General features: G+C 41.6%; 1 protein-coding gene across 11 annotated transcripts in view; it reads left to right on the top strand.

Annotated features, from left to right (window-relative positions):
- Positions 1–24,197, top strand: part of LOC122564410 (catenin delta-2-like) — a 1,213,649-nt gene extending 1,189,452 nt beyond the window's left edge. For all 11 annotated transcript variants that reach the window (XM_043719230.2, XM_043719228.2, XM_087978581.1 and 8 more), the window contains 3 exons: positions 7,245–7,376; positions 12,607–12,683; positions 21,026–24,197. In XM_043719230.2, coding sequence (XP_043575165.1) covers positions 7,245–7,376; positions 12,607–12,683; positions 21,026–21,286 — 470 coding nt within the window. In that variant the 3' untranslated portion in view covers positions 21,287–24,197. The remainder of the gene's footprint in view (positions 1–7,244; positions 7,377–12,606; positions 12,684–21,025) is intronic.
- The last annotated feature ends 1,239 nt before the right edge of the window (positions 24,198–25,436 follow it).

Below are 25,436 nucleotides of genomic sequence, written 5' to 3'. Positions count from 1 at the left end.
GGCCCATCATTGGGACTTGCAAGACTGATGGGCATCATTATACAATTACAGTTCAGTGCTGTAAACCAGTGTGACCATGTCTGAACACAATAGATGCCTGTACACTCATGTCACAATGTTGTGTTCTTATAGAACCATCTTCATCTCACAGAAATGGACGTTGGCTCTGTGAACTGGATAGTGTACCTTCTTTTCATTCTGTACACAATGATGTCTGTAAAACTGAGGAAGTAACCAATTCCCAAGTTGGAGCAGCGTGCCCGAGTCGCAGTGCCAAACTATATTTGAAATCAGACCAAAGAAAGAAATAGAAAGTTAAATATTGAAAGAACTTTCATGATCTTTGGACGTGAAAAGCTCTACTGCCAATTTTCACAATGGTTTTAAACAGTGTAGTCATTGTTGTAATGTAGGAATTACAGAGAACAAGTAGAGTCAGGAGGTCAACCAGTCTACATAAAAGCATTTCTGGATGGAATTGTCTGTAACTATGTATACTGGGCATGATTATCCCCTTCCATGGATGTTAAGACAGGGGTAGCTTTGAGAGGAAATAGTTAGGCAAATTGGCTTCAGAGAAAAACTCACAACTTCCTCTCCATCTCTGAAAATTACATGCGAGGCAAGAGACTTTCTTGACTAATCAACAATTAAGGCCCTTAAGTGATCAAATAGCTACATGAGAACTTAACTCGCCAGCTCAATGATCACCTGCCATCCCAGTGAATGAAAAAGGTGACAGGTTTCCCAAATGGCTGACCATGGAAACCTCAGAGGTGAGTGAGGTTGGGATCTAGAGGGTTAGGGTTAGGGTTAGGGATAGGGTTAGGGTTAGGGTAGTGGTTAGGGTTAGGCCCCTACACACACACATCCCCTTACACACACACACACACACCCACACACATCCCCTTACACACACATCCAAACATGCACCCACACCCCCTACACACACACACCCCCAAACACATCCCCTTACACACACACCCCCCCACACACACACCCAAACACACACCCAGACCCCCTACACACACACCCCCACCAACACACATCCCCTTACACACACACACCCCACCAACACACATCTCCTTACACACACACACACATACACCAACACACATCCCCTTACACACACACACACCCCACCAACACACATCCCCTGAAATTCAACCTCCTGATCTTGCCTTTGAACACCCTTACTCCTCACAGCCCCTGCCCTGAAGAAGAAAAAAACTTAGCATCTCACCATTGGTCTCGGAATTCTGAGGAATTGGCTTGAACTTTGAGACCCAGGAGCTGCTGGTTTTAGATTGGCTGGCAGTACTGAGGCCAGTTATAGGGTAAGATATTTGTTTAACTTGCGTGTCCAGTCTTAATGAGATGATTGGTGAGTGATACGGTGGGCTATCTGCTTTGTGGGAGCAACATGTTAGGTACCATCTCTCGCGCTTAACCCCCTAATTAAATAAGAAAAAATGGAAATTGAACCGGATTAGTTGAGTCTTCGCAGAATGCTTCATTTATCAGCATTTCTCAGCTATTTCATGTCTCTCAAACACACCACAAACAGATCCTCTTTTCCAGTCAGGTTTCCCAACTCATTCCGTGTAACATTATGCTATACCCACGCTTCTGTTTTCTGAAGTTGTGTCAAATTTCACATAAGACATTCTCAGAGTTAATTTTGCAGAAACTTGCCCAAGCACCTTGGATTGATCTGAAACAGAAGTAATCTTGGAGAATGTTATTTAAATTCTACTGAGTAACTCATCTGTTGCAAATGGACTTCTAAATGAGCCAGAACATGTAAAAGATCACTAGTTGGTTGATATTAAATCTGTGAAATTGACCTGAAATTGTATGTGTCATTGAGAAAAAAGGGAAAAAAAGAGCTTTGAACAGTGAGTCTTCCTATCAGCATTTCTTGTAAAATCCAATCAGTCACAAAGATTTGTTACGACCTTCAAGGTTTCGAATAGTTTTATTATCTTTATTTAATAGGTTTATTCCTTCCACAAAACCCCTTACCTTACTTCATCTTTAGAAGGCATTGGTATTTATTGCTGCAAACTCTCTCAAGCCCTTTCAGCATCTTACCCAAGAGAACTTGAACTCAGCTGGAATGAATTACCAAGCACAACAGTGCCAGGGAGCTGGATGTGCTAATAGATATAAATCTGTAGTGCAGGTCTCCCCATAACACAGGCCTCAAGAACAGTGAATGCATCTTCCATGAGTACTCAAGACTGCAAACACAAGAGTCCATTGTACCAAATTGGAATGGAACAGTCTGATTTTAACATAAGGCTGACAATCCGGCAGTTCAATGCCTATGTGTAGGCAGTGCCCAATGTCAGAAGGAAAGGTAAATGCCCTTTTGTCTTTTATTGTCCAGCAATGTCTACTTATTGTAACAATGTGACCTTACCAATATTTATTACCAGTGATTTTGCAGGTGCCAGAACAATGGGAATAGATTGAAAAGTGTTCTGCCGTCAAGTTAAATTTAACTCTCCATACTTGACCCTACCAGAAGTCTGAAGAACCACACACTAGAAATGTGGTCATAAGGATTCACAATCTCATTTCCCACTTTCACCTACTGTTCACCATGTGGAATTAGGCAGAGGTTACTGAGAAGTTTACACTTGTTATGTGGGTGGGTGAAGGCATCAGTGCAAGAAGTGGCTTTGAGAAATACATTGCCAAAAAAACAACCGTTTTTTCAGCAAATTTTAATGGGAGGTGGGCAGAATTGCACCAAATGCGGCCCAGAAGCAAATCTGAATCCAGTCCTGCCACATGTACACAAGATCTGCCCATGTTCACCCAAAGCTGGTTTCCCTGGAAGAAACATGTGCAGTTAGCACGGCCTTTCACAACAACGGGTCTCACAAAGCCCTTCCACATTAATTTAAATACTTGAAGTGTAATCATTACTGTAACATAGGAGACACGTACAAAAGGACCCACAAATAGGAATCCAGTTTAATAAGAACCATATTATTTGATGTTTATTGATATTGGTTATGGGATTGTATAGCCTAGATACCATGGAGAGCTCGCCTGCTCTGCTTTGACTAGTGCCCTGAGATGTTTCATGTTCTCCTGAGAAAGGTTATTTCCATGCTGTACATCTCTATGACTCTATGAATCTATGACTGCACCTCCAGTAGTGGCATGCTCCTTCATTCTTGCACTAAGTTATCTGTAGTGATCATTTTGAACAAACAAAATGATAAAGAGCAAGAATTTAATACTCACAAATATTTTTCAGTCACAGTCTGAGTGCCATTCATAAATCATGGCATAAACGCTACAGTACCACTTAAACCCCTTAATAGTGCCATCCACCTTCCTGTTTTGTACCCTTGACTATCTGTCACTCTACGTATAAAACTGTACTCAAGCTTATTCAGAACAGATCGTAAACAAAAGTGTTGACATTTGACAGCACTCAGTGTTTAGTAATACAGTATATTTTGTGTAATATGGCATTGTAGTAATCAGAATTCTGTAGTAACCAGAACTTTTGACAGCACAATTCTTTTTTAAAAGCCAGTAATTTTCAGTGTTCAGATTTTACTTTTTTTTTAAAAACTATAAATACTAAAAGATCATAAATCTGCACAAGTTGTTCTTTACCTTTATGTTAAAATTTTTACATTATTGGGTCAATACAAATACATGCCACTCGAGCAATAGTCTCTAAAACTCAGTACTTTTTGAAAAACTGAACTGAAGTTCATGGTGTCAGATAGACCTTCAGATGTGGTAGTTTTGCTGTGATCAACCTGTTGTGTTGGGCCATAACTGACTGGCTGTTTCCCTCTTAACCCGTCAAAAACACAGCGGTACATTCATTGCCTTGTGACTGTGTAATGTAACTCACTTTCGATTACGATATTCAAGTAACTGGCCCCATCCATGCTCAGAGCCCACCAGAAAACAAAGTTAGAGTCTTAGAGCCATAGAGATGTACAGCATGGAAACAAACCCTTCAGTCCAATTCATCCATGCCAAACAGATATCCTAACCTAATCTAGTCCCATTTTCCAGCGCTTGGCCTATATCCCTCTAAACCCTTCCTATTCATATACCCATCCAATGTTACAATTTTACCAGCCTCGACCACTTCCTATGGCAGCTCATTCCATACACGCACCACCCTCTGAGTGAAAATGTTGCCCCTAGGTCCCTTTTAAATTTTTCCGCTCTCACCTTAGTGTTACTTTATTTTTGTCGGTAATAAGACAGCACATTTTGTTTTGTGATATATTCTCCTTTTTAAAGGGTTAAAGTGTTTGAACCATTTCACAGCTACAAACTCCAACCTTCAGGCCACATGTCATCGTTCTATTTTCAAAATAAAAATGAGTCAAGTGAACCTGTCTGGTGGAAAGTCTCAATACAGTCCTTTGGATTAAATATGCAACTGCAAAAATAATTGTGGAAGTTCCTTTTAAAATCAGCTTCCTCACATCCCACTTTCAGTAGTTTTTGTGCTGGGACGGGTTACAGGTTACATTGCAGCTTTAGTTGTAGAGCAGAAGGATGTTGAATATCATGGTCCCTGGCAATCTCCGAAGCATACTTGGCAACACTGTTCTTGTCTGATTATTAGGGATTGTACACTGGGTGGGTAGATGGCTAAATAAAAGCCATAGAGAACATTTACTGACTTGGCATGTATTTGGCTTCCTATCAAACTCCCAGATGGAGCTCAGGTCAGAATACTTGTCCCAGTGGTTGTGCAATAAAATTGTCAGTTGTCAAAAAGAGATTTTCTGTCAAAGATTTGCCAAGGTAACAAGCCATTGATGGTTTTTAATGCAGGTAGCTGGGGAATGGATAAATCATATCTATTACTGTTAAAAGAGGAAACCTGTACGCCTGTTTTCAGCTAGACTTGCTGGGGTGCACCTTTGGAATATCAAGCAGGTTGTATCCGGTAAAAGAGGTAACTTTGTTCTCCAAACATTAACCTTCTTCACAAAAACAAAATTCTGCAGCATTTTATTAGTTCTTAGCTGGTAAACACATTCAATTTTTTGAGCTTTTCAACAAACAGGAAAGACAAAGCGGCACAGTGGCTCAGTGGTTAGCACTGCAGCCTCATAGTGCCAGGGACCAGGGTTTGATTACCACCTCGGGCGACTGTCTGTGTCGGGGGTAGCACATTCTCCCTGTGTCTGCATAGGTTTCCTCTGGGTACTCTGTTTTCCTCCCACAATCCAAACGTGTGTAGGTTCAGGTGAATTGGCCATGCTCAATTGCCCACAGTGTTAAGTGCATTAGTCAGGGATAAATATAGGGTAGGGGAAGGGGTCTGGGTGGGTTACTCTTCGGAGGGTAAGTGTGGACTTGTTGGGCCGAAGGGCCTGTTTCCATATTGCAGGGAATCTAATCTAACCTAAAGGCTCAGAGCTCTAATGCTTTAAAAGATAAATTTTCCTTTTGCACAAAATTCTCAAGGCACCAAATTCTGGCCGAACAAAAGATTTTCAGATGGTCCTGAATAATTGTAGCTAATTATTCTCAAAGTGATCCAGGACAGAAAGAGCAGTCGTGTTCAGCCATTAATCCTTTCTGTTTTACTAACCCACTTAATCGGTTACTGCTGAGATTTCCAATTCTCTTTAATTGGTTCTGAACAGATGTGATTGACCATCTGAAACAGTGTTTGAAGTTGTCTTTTGTGCTCTTTACCTTGCTGAACATTTTCTTTGTGTATTACTTGCTGCTGATGCTTTTTCTGGGTGGGATAGCGGGAGCACTGTCACCTCTGAGTAAGGAGATGGGGGCTTCCCATCTCACTCCATAGATGGAACACAACATCTAGGCTGACAGTCCAACGCAGTACTGAGGGAGTACAGCACTCCTCGAGGCCTTAACTGCTCTCTTAGGTGGACATAGCAGATGAACTGCACAGCTTCAATTAAAAGTAAGGAGATTCACCCCCGGTTCCTCAGCCAATACTTCCCCCTCAGCTGTCATAAGTAAAACAGATTACTCAGTCATAGAGTCCTAAGCACAAAGACAGACCCTTTGGCCCAGGCTGGCCAAAATGTCCATCCATGCTAACCCCATTTCCCTGCACTTGGCTCATATCCTCTAATTCTTTCCTATCCATGTATTTGTCCAAATGCCTTTTAAATGTTGTTATTGTACCCGCCTCAACCACTTCCACTGGTAGCTCATTCCATATGCATATCACCCTCTGTGTAAAAAGGTTGCCCTTCAGGTTTCGTTTTATTCTTTTCAATCTAACCTTAAACTGATGCCTCTAGTCCTCAATTCCCCAACCCTGGGAAAAAGACTGAATGCATTCACCCTATTCATGCCTCTCATGATCTTACACAGTCATCATCATACTGTTGTTTGTCGGACTTTGCTATACAATATGGCTGCTGCATAACCTTCATCAAAATGGTGATTTCAATTCAGAGTTCATTAACTAAAAAAACCACATGGAAACATCCTGAGGTTGTGAAAGTTGCAATAAAATACTAGTTATATCATAACTTCACAGGTGTTGCTTTCCACAGCAGCAGTTTCATTTACAAGCAGAGACTGGTTTCAGATTCTGACAATGAGTGATAACAGAAACAGCCAGCCTCTTCTTAGACACATTTTAGTCATAGAAGTGATGGATGTGGGCACAGTTATAATGTTTAAAAGACACTTGGGTAAGTATGTGAATAGGAAAGATTTAGAGGTATATGGCCCAGGAGCAGACAGGTGGGACTAGTTTAGTTTGGGATTATGTTTGGCATGGACTGGTTGGACTGAAGGGTCTGTTTTCATGCTGTATAACTCTCTGACTCTATAAGAACAGTGTTCCTCACTACACGTTTCACCACAATTGTCAGTTTGGCCTTTTCGGTTCATCTTTGCTCAAGGTGTTTACCTTTTAATGAATTGGAATATGTTGTTCTCAATTCTGAGACAATACATTGCAGAATCAAGTTACACTGCAGGGGGAGTGCACTGTTTGAGTTTCTATCACAGTGATGTTCTCTCCCATTGTTTTCGCTGTGTTAGGTTGAATAGCTTTCAATTCACTATTCTGCACTCCCACCCTAAGATTAATTTCTGCCCCAAATTTTTGCCTCACTCCCCCTACAAGCATTTTAACCATTGAGACAAAGGGAACACTCTGCCAGTTTCATGTGGGACTGACCTTTGTCTGTTTGAGGATACTTCAGGAAATGTATGAGATTCATGTATTGTTCTCTTATTTCCAGCGAGTGCCCCAGCCTCTCCCCGAGAGGTGATCAACCTAAAGGAGAGGAAGTCTGACTATGACACAACCGGGACCAACTCTGGCTACCATGGGAGTAAAGGAGAGCATATCTCCAGAAAAGACACTCTTCCAGGTGAGTGACCAAAAGACAACTTTCTTAAAAATTCTGAAATGAAATATCCCCCAGTGTTTTCCCGTCCACTTCCTTCCCTTACCTTTTGTCCATGCTTGGGAATAGCTCAACATAAAAACCATCTGATCTGTTCAGTTCCTTGCTCAAGTGCTCATTCATAAGTAAACCAGGGTAGTCTGATAAGGCTATGAAAATGTCACTACAGCTGAGCTGAACCCTGTGCTTAGCTAAAAATCATACAGCACCAGGTTATAGTCCAACAGGTTTAATTGAAAGCACTAGTGGTTGTCCATCTGATGAAGGAGCGTCGCTCCGAAAGCTAGTGCTTCCAATTAAACCTGTTGGACTATAACCTGGTGCTGTGTGATTTTTAACTTTGTACACCCCAGTCCAACACCGTCATCTCCAAATCATGACCTGTGCTTAGCTGATGTTCATTGATCTTCCTTAACAGTGGGATTTATTGTTTAGTCATCAGAACCAGGAGTTCTCGTTCCTTATCTACCATCTCCTTAACCCAGGCCATTTTAAGGTGCAATTCATTGCCCTCTCCTGACCCTTGCTCCAGATCCATTCTGACCCTCCACAGCAGCCCTGCCCCTCAACCCCTGTTAACTTTCTCCAGAGATCCCTGGTGAAGATTTACGTTTATCTCTGGGTGGCACTGCCAGTGTTTGTTGGCTGGCAGTTTGCAAGGGCCGACTAGAAAAACATCTGCAGTTAAATTTGCCCTGTGGAGTTGGAATCCCTGATGGAACCTAAAGGAGAAGAAAGAAACTGAGAGGTTGAGGGAGGGAATTCCAGATTTTAAGGTCAAAATGGCTGCCAATAATAGGGTAAAGAGAGGGGAGGGGGGGTGTCCCACCGGGCAGAGTTGGAGAAAAATAGAATTCTTAGAAAGATAACCTGTTGATTTATAAATCTTCAGTCAATAGTAGTGTCCAAAGTTCAAATCTGAACACTACAAACAAGTCAAGCTTGAGTTACAAGTAGACACTGTAATCAGCAGACATTCACATTCCAATGGTCTTTGTCCTTGGCTGTCCAGCTTCATCTGCTGCTGAAACCCTTGTCCATGCCTTTGTTACCTGCAGAGTCAGCTATTCCAATGCTCTCTTAAATTAGACACTCCATAAACTTCATATCTTATTTTGCACCAAATCCTAATCAACCGTTTCTCCTGAGCTTACTGATCCAGATTGGCCTCTGGTCCAGCAGCATCTTGATTTTAAAATATACTCTTACCTTGTGTTCAAATTTCTCTATGGCCTCACCTTTCTCTATCCCTGTGGGTTCTTCCAGCTCTATACCTCACTGGCAACTTTGCCTTCAACTGCGTAGCCCTTAAGTTCTCCAACTCTCTCCCTAAATCTCTCTGCATCATTACCCTCCTGAAATTATTGTTTAGATTAGATTAGATTACTTACAGTGTGGAAACAGGCCCTTCAACCAAACTTTCAGTCGGGTGTTCGACAGCTCCTTATGTGGTACAGTATCAAAACTTGTTTGATTATGCTTATGTGAAGTACATTAGAATGTTCAACGGTGCTAAACTACATTAAATGCACTATGTCAATATAAGATTCTGTTTACCACTCGTCTTTGACATTCCTGAAGTATTCATACTTAAAATTCAAATCCACTCAGCTCCTGTCGCCACACACTTTTGACTAAGATTGTGTGGTGAATATTGCTATAGAGTGCAGTGACATCAGCAAACATGACAATATTTTCACCGTATTGTTCTGCAGCCATGGAAGAACTCAACAGCAGTTGAATTTGATGTTAAGGTTTCTAGTTTTAGTCTCCTTCTACCTATATTCAGTGAACATCCCACACTCAGCCTATTCTATAACTTTGACGTTTTTCTGATTTTGTCAGGTTCAAAGAGCATAAAGTTCATACCGGTTCCTCAAAATGTCTAGCTAAAATAGATTATCTGCTCATTTAAACATTATTCATATAAAGTATCTGACATGTCTCCTGAACGACAACAGTGGACTACACTTCAAAAGTGGTCAATTGGCTAGACATCATTGTGGCTGTTGTTTTAATGTTTAAGTCAATCTAGTTTTTGATTGCATTTCTGACTGGTGGTACTTCCAAGTGCAAGAATAGCACTGGAATAGCGGAATTCACTTTTGATATTCAAATAATTCATTGGTTGCTGATCATTAGCAACCATGTCAAACTGCCAAATATAGCTTAGGTATATTTCCCCACGTAAGGAGGAGATTTACAGCATGATGCACTGTTAAAGGAAGAATCTCATGGGATCTTAATTGAAGTGTAATCAATTCTTCAAACAAAGAAATGCAAAGTGAAAAAAAACTTTCACATTGGTTATTTGAATATCAAGAATATGCAGGGTTACAAGGACAAAGCAGAAGAATGGCAATCAGTCAATCATAGTGCTCATTCAAAAAGCCAGTACGGACGTGAGTCTAATGGCCTGCTTCTGCATTGTAACATTTCTTAATTCTGGATTGAAACTCGCTCTTATTTCCTTTGTTGCACTGACTAAATGAATACTGTCCAGGTTCACTACACCGACTGAATGGCAATCAAGAGCAGGCAACAAATGCTGGCCTAGCAGTGATATCCACATCCTGTGAAAGGGAATTTTTAGAAATGGTGTGCTATGAACCAGACCAGACCCCCTAAAAATATTTGAAGACGGTAGCCTTGATCGTAACTTCCTCTTATTTTAAAGGCAAATGTATAGTTCTGTATTCCAGATGCAATTCGACTGGTCAAACTACTTGACGTTAAGCAAAACACAATTTATTCAAACCTTGTAGCTAAAATACAACAATAGAAAGGAGAACTTAGAATAACTTAACCATATTAGAAAACTTAACTGAATAATAGATACAGTAACTATTATTAATGAACTATTCCAATATTGTGACTTCCCATAAATACAAGGAGAAAGTGAGGACTGCAGATGCTCGGGATCAGAGCTGAAAATGTGTTGCTGGAAAAGCGCAGCAGGTCAGGCAGCATCCAAGGAACAGGAGAATCGACGTTTCGGGCATAAGCCCTTCTTCAGGAATGAGGAAAGTGTGTCCAGCAGGCTAAGATAAAAGGTAGGGAGGAGGAACTTGGGGGAGGGGCGTTGGAAATGCAATAGGTGGAAGGAGGTCAAGGTGAAGGTGATAGGCTGGAGTGGAGTGGGGGCAGGGAGGTCAGGAAGAAGATTGCAGGTTAGGAAGGCGGTGCTGAGTTCGGGGGATTTGACTGAGACAAGGTGGGGGGAAGGGAAATGAGGAAACTGGAGAAATCTGAATTCATCCCTTGTGGTTGGAGGGTTCCTAGGCGGATGATGAGGCGCTCTTTCTCCAACCGTCATGTTGCTATGGTCTGGCGATGGAAGAGTCCAAGGACCTGCATGTCCTTGGTGGAGTGGGAGGGGGAGTTGAAGTGTTGAGCCACGGGGTGATTGGGTTGGTTGGTCCGGGTGTCCAGAGGTGTTCTCTGAAATGTTCCGCAAGTCGGCGGCCTGTCTCCCCAATATAGAGGAGGCCACATCGGGTGCAGCGGATACAGTAAATGATGTGTGTGGAGGTGCAGGTGAATTTGTGGCGGATATGGAAGTATCCCTTGGGGCCTTGGAGGGAAGTAAGGGGGGAGGTGTGGGCGCAAGAAATGCATTTCTTGCGCCCACACCTCCCCCCTTACTTCCCTCCAAGGCCCCAAGGGATACTTCCATATCCGCCACAAATTCACCTGCACCTCCACACACATCATTTACTGTATCCGCTGCACCCGATGTGGCCTCCTCTATATTGGGGAGTCAGGCCGCCTACTTGCGGAACGGTTCATAGAACACCTCTGGGACACCCGGATTAACCAAACCAACCACCCTGTGGCTCAACACTTCAACTCCCCCTCCCACTCCACCAAGGACATGCAGGTCCTTGGACTCCTCCATCGCCAGACCATAGCAACACAATGGTTGGAGGAAGAGCGCCTCATCTTCCGCCTAGGAACCCTCCAACCACAAGGGATGAACTCAGATTTCTCCAGTTTCCTCATTTCCCCTCCCCCCACCTTGTCTCAGTCAAATCCCTCGAACTAGGCACCGCCTTCCTGACCTGCAATCTTCTTCCTGACCTCTCCGCCCCCACCCCACTCTGGCCTATTACCCTCACCTTGACTTCCTTCCACCTATCGCATTTCCAACGCTCCTCCCCCAAGTCCCTCCTCCCTACCTTTTATCTTAGCCTGCTGGATACACTTTCCTCATTCCTGAAGAAGGGCTTATGCCAGAAACGTCGATTCTCCTGTTCCTTGGATGCTGCCTGACCTGCTGCGCTTTTCCAGCAACACATTTTCAGTTCCCATAAATACAACCCTTGGCAGAAAGGCAAATTCAGAAATCAGATTTTCTTACATGCAACCCAGCAGCAGAGAGAGAGAGAGAAAATATCAAGTGAAAACTAAAAGAATAGCAGCCACGAGGCATGTACTGTAGCTTTCAACCCCATTGAGACTTCAACAGCAGCTGCTTAGAGCTAAACCTAAAAATTAAAAAAAAAACTGGAAATCCTGGTCTGAGAGAGCTGGCCATACCCATCCAGGCAACTTGTATTGTTCCAACTTTTTAAAAAAAAACAAAGGCATCACAAGCTGTTTACATTATCACAGACCGCTCATAAGCCCTCTCTTTAAAGAAACCAGGACAAAACACATCCCTTAAAGTCACTGCATCATTACAGGTGTTTTGGAGAACACTATTGGAACCATTGTTTTCAATGCAATTAGCTATAACGATAATGTGTATCATGAAACACAAGCTGGCAAATTGTCAGTGCTGTGATTCCCACATGGAGTTATTTTTGTTTAAGAGAATAGTGCTGGAAAAGCACAGCCAGTCAGGCAGCATCCGAGGAGCAGGAGAATCAACATTTTGGGCATAAGTCCTTTGTCTTTGAATTTCCCCAAAGGAGTCTTCCACATCCGATTTGGACCTGAATTATTTTTGTGACAAATCAAGTTAAAGGGCCTAGATTTATAGCTCAGTTAACACCAAGGTTTATCAAGCTTGAAGGGACCCAGAGATTACAAGAGTAACAAAGTTTCAAAGGAAGCTAATAATTTGGTTATATTAAGTGGTGAATTGCATGTGCTGATCTAAGAGGATTTAGTCACTGCTCACCCTATTGTTCAACAAGCCTTGACATCAACTTTCAAGTATTTTGATTATGTCTCTTTTTTATTATAACAGCCCAGCTTTCTGTAGTAGCCGGATCAGGCTTCAGAAATTCCTATGCTACACCCGTTGAAGGTACCAAGCACAACCAGGTTTGTTACAAACTTTCCAGAACATCTGATGTGTTTGACCTACAGCAGCTGTCACCATGATATTTCTTTCCATCCATGAATCGCAACACCTTTTCTCTGTCTTACTATTGCTTCATCACTTGCCATTCAAGTGGAGTTTGACTCCTTTTTCCTCTTGCATTGTTTGAGGAAGAAGTGAACCCTATTAACCTTTCTGCCACAGTGATATCACACACAAGTGTTTCAATGTAAATTCCATGACATTTACAAACCAGGAGAAAAAGAAAATGCTACCGGGCATTTTTTTAAAAAAACAGTAAAGTAACATGGCCTCATTTAAAAGAGGGAAAATTTAACTTATCTGTTCCTAAATACAGGGTTAAGGTGGGGGTTGGGTGGTGAAAAATTCCAGGACGTTGAATATGCTTGTGGAATGGGAACTTTTTTTTGGCCTTAGAGTAGGGATTGTGCACCACACCTGGGCTCAGAAAATGACCAACATGATTAAGTTACCAAATATATCTCAAAGGTTTATAACTTACTGTAGCAGAGGAACAGTACAATGTTAAAAATAGATAGAGAGCAGAGTTTCCTCTTTCAGCACCTGGTTATCTTGAATAGCAGGGACACAGCACAGAGAAGAAACATAGGTGGTGAAAATGGTTCTTCCGTCGTGAGAGAGAGAGAGAGAGAGTGTGTGTGTGTGTGTGTGTATTTTCCAATCTGTGCAATTCGTATAAGGCAGCAGCCAGGAATCAGACACATCACATTCGTCAACCTTCAAAGATGCAAATCAAATTGAATCTGACTCTTGCTGGAAGTGTTGCAGTACTAAAACCAGTTTTGTTTCCCTTTGCCAGAAAGATTTAATCATTTATCTATATAATTTGAGCTACTCTGCCTACTTTGTCCCTGAGCACAAACCCATGATATTCCTATTCCCTGACCAAATTTGGTAAGCTTTTGCCACTTCTTTAGAACCCTTGAGAGCAGCCCGGTGCAACCTTAGGAAACTGGAATTGTATACTGTCTTAGTGGGAAAACGTGATAACTGAAATTCTGATCCATCTGGGCATGCTAATAGGAACAGGGGTACACTATTCAGCCACTCAACCATATTCTGATAGTCAGTTAGATTATGACTCATACGCACCTCAACTCCATTTACTTGCCTTTCCTTCAGCTCTCATGGATCCAGGACCTCAATGAAGAAGGCTCTAGACATGGAGTCACACAGGACAGAAACAGACCATTCGGTCCAACTTGTCTGTGCCGACCAAGTTTCCCAAACTAATCTAGTCCCACTTGTCTGCATTTTGCCCAAATCCCTCTAAACTTTTCCGATTCATTTACACGTCCAAATATTTTTAAACGTTGCAACTGTACCTGCATCTACCACATTCTCTGGGGGTTCATTCCACAAACAAACCACCCTCTGTGTGAAGAAGTTGCCCCACAGGTCCCTTTTAAATCTTTCTCCTCTCACCTTAAAAATATGCCCTCTGGTTGTGAATTCCCCTAACCTAAGGAAAAGATATTTGCTATTCATCTTAGCTGTGCCCCACATGATTATATAAAAGCTCTATAAGGTCACCCCTTGACCTCCAACACTCTCGTGAAAAGGTCCTAGACTGTCCAGCCTTTCCTTATAACTCAGACCCTCCAGTCCTGGCAAAATCTCGTAAATCTTTTATGAATCCCCTCCCATCCTTCCTTTACCAAGGCAACCAAAACTGTACAGTACCCCAAAAATGGCCTCACCAATGTCGTGCAGAACTGCAACATGATGTCTCAACCCCTACACTCAATGGTCTGAGTAATGAAGACAAGTGTGCTAAACACCTTCCTAACCACCCCATCTATCTGCGACTTTCAAAGAATTATATACTTGAACTCCTAGGTCTCACGATCCAACAACATTACTCAGAGTGTACAATTAATTGTATAAGCCCTGCCATTGTTGTTTTATCATATTTATCTAAGTTAAACTCCATCTGCCACTCCTCAGCCTGTTAGTCCGGTCGATCAAGATCCCTTTGTAATTTTAGATGACCATTCTTCACTGTTGACTATGCCACCGATTTTGGTCTGATCTGCAAACTTACTAACCGCGCCTCCTGATAGCTCTCCCATGCCTCTGCTTGGAGTGTAAATAGTGAATAAATGTTCATCAGTTTGCATCGGTAACTGGTTGTCTAGTCCTCATCTGTCTGAAACTTTACAAATTTGTTTGTGATGTTAGTACATGGTGACAGAGGCAGGGCACATTCTGAGAGACATCTACAAGGAATGCCAGCCAACCCTGATCACGGCAGGACAGTGAATTACATCAGCCCAGCAGAAAACACCCAAAGCCATATTCAGACCAATTCATTAATACCAAACCCCAATGATTATTGACTGACAGTGTACAGAATTATGGTAAAAACCTTAGCTCTGCCCAAGCCCTTAGACTTTTTGGGATGCCTCAACTTCACCCCACACTGAAAAAAAACAGCTATCACTGATTCCACCCACGTAGGACCACTTTGTGACCTACTCAGAAATCTCGACGGAATCTGCTGTGTTCCCGTTTACAATCAGCAGCTCTACTGATGATGTTTGAAGAGACCATTAAATATTATGAGGTCCTTGAAGCTTTTGATTGCGTCTTCAGCTTTCAAAGGAAAACTTCTGACACCAGGTAAGATTCAGTACAGGCTCCCCAGGAATCTGCAGCACATTTTTGTTGCTATACTACCAGATGCCAGCTAAGGTGGAGACAGGAGGGCTTCCCGAGTGCCTGGGAGAAAGAGCAGTGAAAGGTAGGACCACAGTTACTACCATTGCTCCAAGTCTACATTGTGGCAGAAAAGAATGACATTGGTACTGAGCTTGTACAGCCATTAGTGCAGACTGCCACTCCTGCAAGAGGAAGGGGCATTTTAAAGTTGTATGTTACAGCAGAAATCCTCCAATTTCAATTTAGAGACTTAAAGGGACATCTTTTGGAACAATCACAAGGGTGAGTGATCCAGAGGCTCAGGCTGATACTCTCAGGACAGAGCAGCTAGTAGAACTTAATTGATTTTAGAAAATCAGTTCATCAATGAAAAACGGGAATATAGAACTGGTCTTAGTAATTCTGATAATAAAATTATCATTGGTTATTGTTAAAAAAAAAACCATCAGGTTCACTGATGACTTTTAGGGAAGGTAGTCTCCTGTACATAATTGGTCAGAGACAAAAAAACTGCAGATGCTGGAATTCATGATAGACAAGAAGGAGCCTGGAAGAGCATAGCAAGCCAGGCAGCATCAGGAGGTAGAGAAGTCAACAATTCTTTTATAACCCTTCTTCTTGCTTGTGTACTTAATTAGTCTGGCCTATGTGTGAGTCCACCTCCACAGTGATGGCGCGGACTTAACTGCCCTCTGAAATGGCCTAGCAAGCCACACAGAATAAGAGCAATTTGGGATTTGCAACAAACACTGGCTTTGCCAGTGACACCTGCATTTTTTAAAAAAAAAACCATCAGGTTCACTGATGACTTTTAGGGAAGGTAGTCTCCTGTACATAATTGGTCAGAGACAAAAAAACTGCAGATGCTGGAATTCATGATAGACAAGAAGGAGCCTGGAAGAGCATAGCAAGCCAGGCAGCATCAGGAGGTAGAGAAGTCAACAATTCTTTTATAACCCTTCTTCTTGCTTGTGTACTTAATTAGTCTGGCCTATGTGTGAGTCCACCTCCACAGTGATGGCGCGGACTTAACTGCCCTCTGAAATGGCCTAGCAAGCCACACAGAATAAGAGCAATTTGGGATTTGCAACAAACACTGGCTTTGCCAGTGACACCTGCATTTTTTAAAAAAAAAATCAGTTCCAAGAAATGAAATGTACAGATGAACATGAAGTGCCTTTCTTGGGCAAGGGTTGCAAAATCTTAAGAGGAGTTCATTGCTAAAGACTGGTTTTCTCCAGCCATTTCGCACAAAACTTCATGGTCCAGGGAGCTTTCAACTAAAAATGAAAGGGCAATTGACTGTTGAACCTCAATGTGATGAAAGATAAATTACAGAAACCCCTCCACTATTCAAGATCAGGAATGTACATTCTTGAACTGGACCGCTTGCTTGGAATTGTAACTTAGCTGCAAGGTGGAGGAACTAAACAATCAAAACAAACCTGCAGAATTCAAATGAGAATTTCTAAAATTATTCATGGATCTAAGGAAGCTGCAATTTTTTATTATATTACATTAAAGCCAGATGTCAAACCAGTACATTTGTTCACTCCAAATAAGAGTCCACACTCATTCTTGGAAAAAGGTAAGGCAAGAAACTGAATTCACACTACAAGGAGGTTATACACGTATTGCCAGTAACACAAACCATTTAACTGCTCATTCAACTACACATCTGTGTGAACCTTATGCAGTTGATTAAAGAAGGCTGTAGAAAGTGAAATCCATCCCTTGGCATCTGTGGATGACAGCTTTGTGAGGTGAACAAATAGCTTGTTTTATTACTAAGCTGGATGCAAACAGTGGCTTCTGACAGCTACTGTTAGATGAGCAATCTAAATTGCTAATGGTGTGTATCGTGCTTGTTGGCTATTCGTGTTTCAGTTGACTAATATTTTGAATTGCCTCAGGACCTAAGATTTTTCAGTGTACAGTGACCAGCATTTTAGAAGGACTCAAAGGGGAGTCATCTGTCATATGAACAACATCCTCAAGTATGATTCCACGGTCAGAGTAGTATTGCAACATTTGCAAGATATGTGCCTTACACTTAACCATAAAAGCAAGTTCTCTAAATCCAGTATCAGCCATCTAGGATGGCTTGCAGAAACCCAAAGCCATCAGGACTTCTCACCATCCCTAAATGTTACAGGGCATTGTTAAATGGCTAGGAATGATCCCGCTCAATTTAGCTCACCTTAACAGACCACTGCAACAGTTCCTTAAGCTGGACCATTTCTGGTACTGAGCTGAATGCCAAACAGAGCAATCAACAGAATCAAGTGACTGCTCACTTCAACAGAAACACTTTCCCACTATGACACAGACCTACCCACCATAGTCATAGCTGATGTATCATCCATTGGTCAAGGGGCCACATTGTTCTGAATTCATTTTGACAGTTCTCATGGAATGATAAACTATACTTCCAGGACACTTACAAATATAGAACAACATTGGAAAGCTCTGAGGCTCTAGCTGTTATCTGGGTCTATAAGAAATGTTCTGCTTACACCCTGGGTCTCAGATTTACGATTCTGACAGGCCATAATCCATTGGTCTCCCTGCTCAACAGTGTGGAACTCATTATTGACCTGGACAGTTTGGTGACTGGGAAGCTCTAAAGCCATTAAAGACATGTTTTCCAATTGTATCACTATACCATCTATAGATTAGATCCTAAGGAACCTCTGAAGGCCTACTTTTTTGCATCTCAATTGCTGGATTGATCTTTTTATTTTCGAGCATAAACCCTTTTGATCAGAGTGAATCATTACTCTCTGTAGCTCAAGGTCAAATTATTGCATGGCACCACCTTATTGGTTGTTGTAATGCTCAAGAAATCCTTTGTCACTCATGACGTTCCTGATGTAGCCATCTCCAATGAAGGAGAGACAGATCTGCACATATATCCACCAGCTGAAGGTATTTCCACCACTGGGCCAAATATACAAATGACTAACAAGATAGATTGATTAATACACTGGATGATTCACATGCCTCTGTACAGGAAGGCACCAATCCTAGATGTCCTTCAAAGAACATGAGGCCACAGTCAGGCTAACTGGTCAAACCACTGCAGCTCCTATCTGTTTGATTCATGAATGGCCGCAGTGACTTTGCAAGGGGTGAATGTAGGATAATGTAAAATGTTCATAATGCAAACACTTCATGGGCAAAAGGAACCCGTGAGGGGATATATCATATGCTAAAATAGAAATGGTAATAGTTAGACTGCTTCATCACTGATGTCTGAATGCATGAGGCCTTTGTGAAGAAAGTCCCAGTGAAGTTCAGATCTATATTGTAAATAGTTAATAGATTTTCATTAAGTTTTTTGTTTATTCATGGGGTGTGGGTATCACTGACCTTTTAGTTCCCATCCCAAATTGTCTTTGTAAGGTAGTGGTGAGTTGCTTTCTTGATTTTTTTTATTCACTTATGGAATGAGGAGATCACTAGCTGAGCAAAGTTGCCCTTGAGAAGGGCATGGTGAAGTGTTTTTTTTTTGAACCACTGAGTCAGTGTGCTGTAGGTTGAGCCACAATGCCCTTAAGGAGGGATTGTTTTGACCCAGTGAAGGAATGATAGCATATTTAGTTAGGATGGTGAGTGGCTTGTAGGGAAACTTACAAATGATCATGGTGTTCCTGTGCATCTGCTTCCTTTGTCCTTTTGATGGACGTGGTCTTGGGTTTGGAAGGAGCTGTCTCAGGATCTTTGGTGAATTTCTGCAGTGAATCTTGTAGATAGTACACACTGCTGCTACTGAGCATCGGTGGTGAAGGAAGTGGATGTGGTGCCAATCAAATGGGCTGCCTTGTCCTGGATGATGTCAAGCTTCTTAAATGTTGTTGGAACTGGACTCATCCAGGCAAGTGGAGAATATTCCATTACACTCCTGACTTGTACCTTGTAAATAGTGGACATGCTTTGGGGAGTCAGGAGGTGAGTTCTTCGTAGCAGTACTAGCCTTTGACCTACTCTTGTGGCCACTATGATTATGTGTGAGTCCAGTTGAGTTCCTGGTCAATAGTAACTCCCAGAATGGTGATAGTGGGGGATTCAATGATAATAACACCATTTAATGTCAAGGGGCAGTTGTTAGGTTGTCTCTTGGAGATGGCAATTGTCTGGCATTTGTGTAGTGCGAATGTTACTTGCCACTTGTCAGTCCAAGCCTGGATATTGTCCAGATCTTCTTGTATTTGCACATGGACTGCTTCAGTATCTGAGGATCATGAATTGTGCTAAACATTGTGCAATCATCAGTGAATATCATAACTTCTGACCTTATGATGAAGCAAAAGTTATTGATGAAGCATCTGAAGATGGTTGGGTCTAGGACACTACCCTGTGGAACTCCTGCAGAGATGACTGACCTCCAACAGCCCCAATCTTTTTCCTATGGGCCAGGTATGTCTCCAACCAGCATAGGGTCTGCCCTGATACCCATTGATTCTGAGTTTTGCTCAGGCTCCTTGATGCCACACTCAGTCAAATGCAGCCTGGATGTCAAGGGCTTTCACTCTCACCTCACCTCCAGTGTTCAACTCTTTAGTCCATGTTTGAACCAAGGCTGTAATGAGGTCAGGAACCAAACCAGGAAAGTGTGGCACCTGATAAATGTTCTGTTCACACTTTTAGAAGCTAAGTGTTACAGTAACTCAGGTCTCATGCAACACAGGAAATATCAGAGGTGCAATATTAAAATGACCGTTTGAGAGGGGATCACGATTTCCAACATGTGACTTGGAGGTTACCTTTCAGGTGGCATTGCTCCATACATTTGCTGCCAAGGTCTTTCTAGATGTTAGAGATATTATTATGATGTCCATCAATCCTCTTTCATCTAATGCTCAGATCATGTGATAATATTACACTTCACACATAAAGTTCTGATTTTCTACACTCACCCAAATGCAATAAAATTTTCTTTTATATATTTTCAATGCTTTTTCTCCCTCAGCTTCCAGGCAGAACCAACCTGCTTTCAACTTTGGTGATATATTTGGCACCAAAATAAGCTTCTGAACACACACACACACACACACACGTCACTACAAAACCTGAGTTAACTCCTGCCTCAGGTGGTCTCCTGCTGAAACCCTCATCTGCACCTTTGAATGTGACTACACACATTGGCCTTCCAAATTTCACTTCGACCAACTTAAGATCATCAAAGCTCTAGTTTCTGTGTCCTACCTCTTATAACATTCCATTCACCCATCATTCACCGAACTTGCCGACCCATATGGGCTCACAATTGAGCGGCATTACCCAGATTCTCAAACTTGTTTTCACATCCATCAGTAGCTTCACTCATCTCAATCTCTACAGCCTGCAGTGTTACTTACAGTCCCCCTGAGATATTGGCACTTCCCCCAATGCTATCTTCTTCAACATCCCCAATTTTAATTGCTTCATTGTTGGCAACCATGTCTACCATGGCTGCAAAGGACTTAATTTCTGTAGCGGTTGCCATCTGCCCCTCTTCCTTTAAAACACTTGTTGAAACGGATTATCATCCATCCCAATGTCTCCTTTTTCAAATGTTTTGGGGCTTTGTATTACGTTAAGTGCGGGTCACCATTGTTCTATGAAAATAAGCATTAATGCCTATTTGTACTCTCTGTAGGTCTCATCACAACCTGTGGCACAGGAACCCAGTAGGAAAGACTATGACACCTATCAACCCTATCAAAATTCGACAGGAAATTATGATGACTCTTTCTTTGAAGATCAAGTGCACAGTCGCCCAGCAGCCAGTGAATACAACATGCATCTCGGCCTGAAGTCAACAGGCAATTATGTAGATTTCTACTCCGCTGCCCGTCCCTATAGTGAGTTAAACTACGAGACGAGCCATTACCCAGCCTCACCCGACTCCTGGGTCTAAGCAGTTGGCCCCTTGGGTCTGAGCAGAGGAGGCAGATACACAAGAAAAGAATAATAATACAAGACCCTGGGAACTGTGCATGTGCATGAATACCACAAGACATTTTTCAGCAAGTCTTAGTCTATCAGTGGTCTGTTCCGTAGGACAGTCATCGGGTGAATCATAACAGATGGCGGTCAGATGGATAAGTACGGAGAGAAATGCAAGTGACATTCAGCTCATACAAAGAAATTGGAAAATTTACTCACCAGAATTTGGAGGAGGGGGAGTGGGGGTGGTGAAGGGTTGGGGGAAGGATTCAAAGTTTCTGCTTTGCTTCCAGTGAAGCAGGATTGTGCTGAGGCAGGGGGGAGGGGTGAAAGAGTGTCAAAAGTGTGCAAAGAAAATGGCATTGTGGGGAGGAATGAAGTTGGCAATGGAAAGTGTTTGAAAGTGATTGGAGGGAAGTTGGAAAGGCCAGGTCAAAGGTCAAGCACAAGAACCTGAATGTGTTTACAATTGTTACTGGGACAGTCTGTCACCTCTTGGAAACAAACATTCTCAACTGATTGATTGTGTGTCACAGCTTGTAGTTTGCAGTCGGGTAATCTTCTGTACAGCAAGATCATTTCTCTCGCCGCCTTCTTGGGTTCTTTATGCTTTGTTGTGAAGTATTGGATGTACATTACTGATCAATGAGAGCATTGTGTCCATTACAGCAATGCCAAAGTACTCCTTCCGTCTCTTGTTCTTAATACTGTTTTAATTACGGACAAAAAAAATGTGCTAAGCAAATTTGACCAGATGTGTGAATTTTTGAGTTTTCTTTTTTTTATGAAGTAATTAACTGAAGGAAGTATTTAGCAGTATTGTTTGTTCTGGTATGTGGATTTGTTTGTGTGGTCACTAACAGAAAACTCCATCAGTCGCTGATATTATGAACATCATTCCACACGCTCAACTGATGAGACACTCTCTCTCTTTCTCTCTCACTGCCTAAAGTTTTAGATGTAGATATTTGAAGACAATTTTTCATTTCTACCGGTTTTGTTTATGATACAGTGTTAACAGTAAATAATGAAGTTTGTCATCCATGTTTGTAAAAAAAAGTCAAGGGGAAAAAAAGAAAAAAAGTCTTTTTTTTCCATGTTTCTTTCTCTTCATACAAAGTCAACAATGGTTCCGATGTGCCATAAAGTCTGTTCGTATTAATCTGCAGTATCCCTTTTCTGGCTTCAAGCACATTGAACTTTCAGAGGAGAAAGGTTTTGGGGGGGGGGGAATGGATGTCAATTTTAGCCCAACTTGCCAGGCAGGAAACCTATTGGATCTGGTGAAGACTTTGGTTGCTTCTCATTACTTTCCATTGTCTTTTGCACCACTCAAAATTACTCCTCAGAACAGTCTGTCCAATATTACGCACAATTGACATTGAGAAACACAGTGTTCTACTACCAAATAGTACTCTGTATTGATTTTCACACTTTACCCAATATTTAATTTGGCAATGGAGGGAGGGGTGGGTGGGTCTTGTAAAAAATCCACTGGTGGACAAAATAGTGTAGTTTTCACAACAAGCATGTTTGATCACAATGATCCCACCACCATACACCCTCCCTAAGTCTTTACTGAGAAGTGTAGGCCCCAATCACAGAGCTCCTGGGTTTGATAGTGAAATGTTTCTGTCCCTTTACAACACATTTGAGTTCATGAACGGACTCGTGGGCGTGCAACTATTGTACATAAAACATAGCCCCATGCAAACTGGAACCTTTCGTGCAAAGCTCACATTGTACGTCGCAAGGCACCGCATATTGGCCTTAAAAGAAAGCTCTGCAGAGTTTTGCGGGCTATAAAGTTGCATAGGCAAACATAAAAGGGATACTGCCCGCTTTAAAGCAACTTTGTTTTTGGGAACAATAGCGCAGCAGTACTCATTGGTGCCAAATGAGAGGAAAAAAACAAACAAAAAAAAGACACTATGAATTTTAATTGTAGGAAAAAATACTCTGAAATTGATGGCTAGCTAATTGTCCTGCTGACAGTTTGTAGATGTAGATAGATGAGATTTAAATTTGTTAAATGCTTTTTACAGTGTGTTTTGTCGACAACGAACAAAAAGAAACTATAAGGGTAAGCAGCATATTGGGTTACGTAGCCTTTAAACCGCAGTCGGAAAGAATCTGGGTGATGTGATTTAAAAAAAAGATAATAAATGATGCTATTAAAAAATTTAAACAAAGTTCCAAAAAGTTTCTTTAAGCAGTGCAATACAACCAAATGTTGTAGTAATTCCCTTCTATATGATGGCTTTGAAAATTCTCACGGATTGTACCATGCGTAACTGGCTTAAGCTCAAAGGCATTGCAGTATCTTGTATAAAATGATCCAGTGTTGCCGGATATCTCAATGGTTTGCAGCGTACATACCTGGAGATTGCACTAACCATTTCCCTGAAATTGACCAAACCAGATATACAGATCATGGGAATGTAAGCACAAATTATGTCAAGTATATTCAGATTTCTGCGATCTTTAACGTTGGTTTGAGAAACATCATGTTTGAAGGTAGCCCTGTCCCCAAATATGAGCACCACAGACTGAAATAATTTTGCATTGCAAGTTTCCACAAATTTATTTATATTTCCAATCATTAAAGGAGGCTTTGTTGTAAGTTTAAAAAAACTAATTTACTAAGGAAACAACTGTATTCATCCATGAAACTAGTAAATAGATGTTTCAAGTTATTTTCAGTGATTTAAAATCAAATGACTCAGAAGTGGTTGACTAGATAATCTTACAAAACTGCTTAATTTTTGTGATTGCCCACTTTCAGCTGTATTGCTAAGAAAAACTGCACCAGATTACCACTCTAAAATACATTAATAAATATTTTTAAGGCAAGGAAAATAATTTATGATATTATCATGTTACTTGATTGCACTGGTTCATTCAGATTATGCAAATAAATTTGGAAGCTCAGAACTCCAACTTCAATTTGGAAGTACAATATAGTCCATTTTCAGGCTCAGTGTGAGCCAAGATTGCTGATTATGGAGAATTCCTGCTTCGGACACAGCAGTGATAGTAAGTACTTGGTGCTGAATCTTACTGGAAATAAGTTGTGTCATTTTTGCTGAGTTTCATGGAAGATTTCTTTCCACAAGGCCTAACGAGATTTCTCATGTCATCATCCCAAAGCTGCCAGAGTAACCAAGAATCTTATTGTTCTTCAATGTAGGTCAGGAAAGACATCAAATATTTCAAAACATTCACGTTTATTCATCCATAGAAGAGGAGAACAAAAAAAAAGCTGAAGTTGCCTCTTTGTACCAAAGCAGAATTGTCTTTGTAACACCAGCAATTTTAGAGTCATTGAATGATCACTGCACCCAGTTCTCATCGACAGGAATTGGGTGTCATTTCAGTGCTGTCTGATTTGTAGCTCCCATGGTTGCAGCCATGTGTCCTGCAGAAGGTGATGACCCATCTGCTCAATGTCCTCCTCAGAAGAAGACTGTTCCTTCTCTTAAACTCTCTAGCATCCATCATATCTCCTCATTGCCTGCTCCAGTTGTGCAGAGCACAGCATGCTGGGATTGCATGATATGCTTTGTCCAAAGGTGTATGAGAGCTCTCCCACCTGATCCAAACAGGAGAACCTCATCTTCAAGGCAGTGTATCATTCTCCCTACTACTCTATGGCCAAAGAATAGGTTATGTTGTAACAGCACTTGGCCTCAGTCAGGGATTGTGTAATGGAATCAGCCATATTCACAGAGGGTAGTCCTATTGCCATTCATATAAGGCATCTGGCCCTTGAAACACTGCAAGAACATGAGAGTTCTCAAGGATATAGGTGGCTACTAGGTTCAAGGAGCAAACTTTTAAGCTGTGGTATTGCTAATCACTGTTGACTTGCATATTGGTAGAATTGAACCATTTTTTTTATTGAGAAACCCAACTGTGTAATGAAATTGCTCTCCCAGTGCAACATTCATACAGCCAATCACATCCTTCCCCTGGGAGAAGCTATGTTGCCAAATCCTATTGCCAGGGCTGCAATAGTGAGTGACCTTGTGACACAGAAATGAGGTGAAGCAGTCACACAAAATTGCTTTATTTGTAGTGGAGACATTTATGAGTAAAGGATTGAGAGATCCCTCACAGTT

Source organism: Chiloscyllium plagiosum, unplaced genomic scaffold (genome assembly GCF_037043375.1).
Source record: "Chiloscyllium plagiosum isolate Xiang-an unplaced genomic scaffold, Cpla_swu_hap1 HiC_scaffold_34, whole genome shotgun sequence".
NCBI classification, from domain to species: domain Eukaryota; kingdom Metazoa; phylum Chordata; class Chondrichthyes; order Orectolobiformes; family Hemiscylliidae; genus Chiloscyllium; species Chiloscyllium plagiosum.
This window is presented reverse-complemented; position numbering and strand designations above follow the sequence as displayed.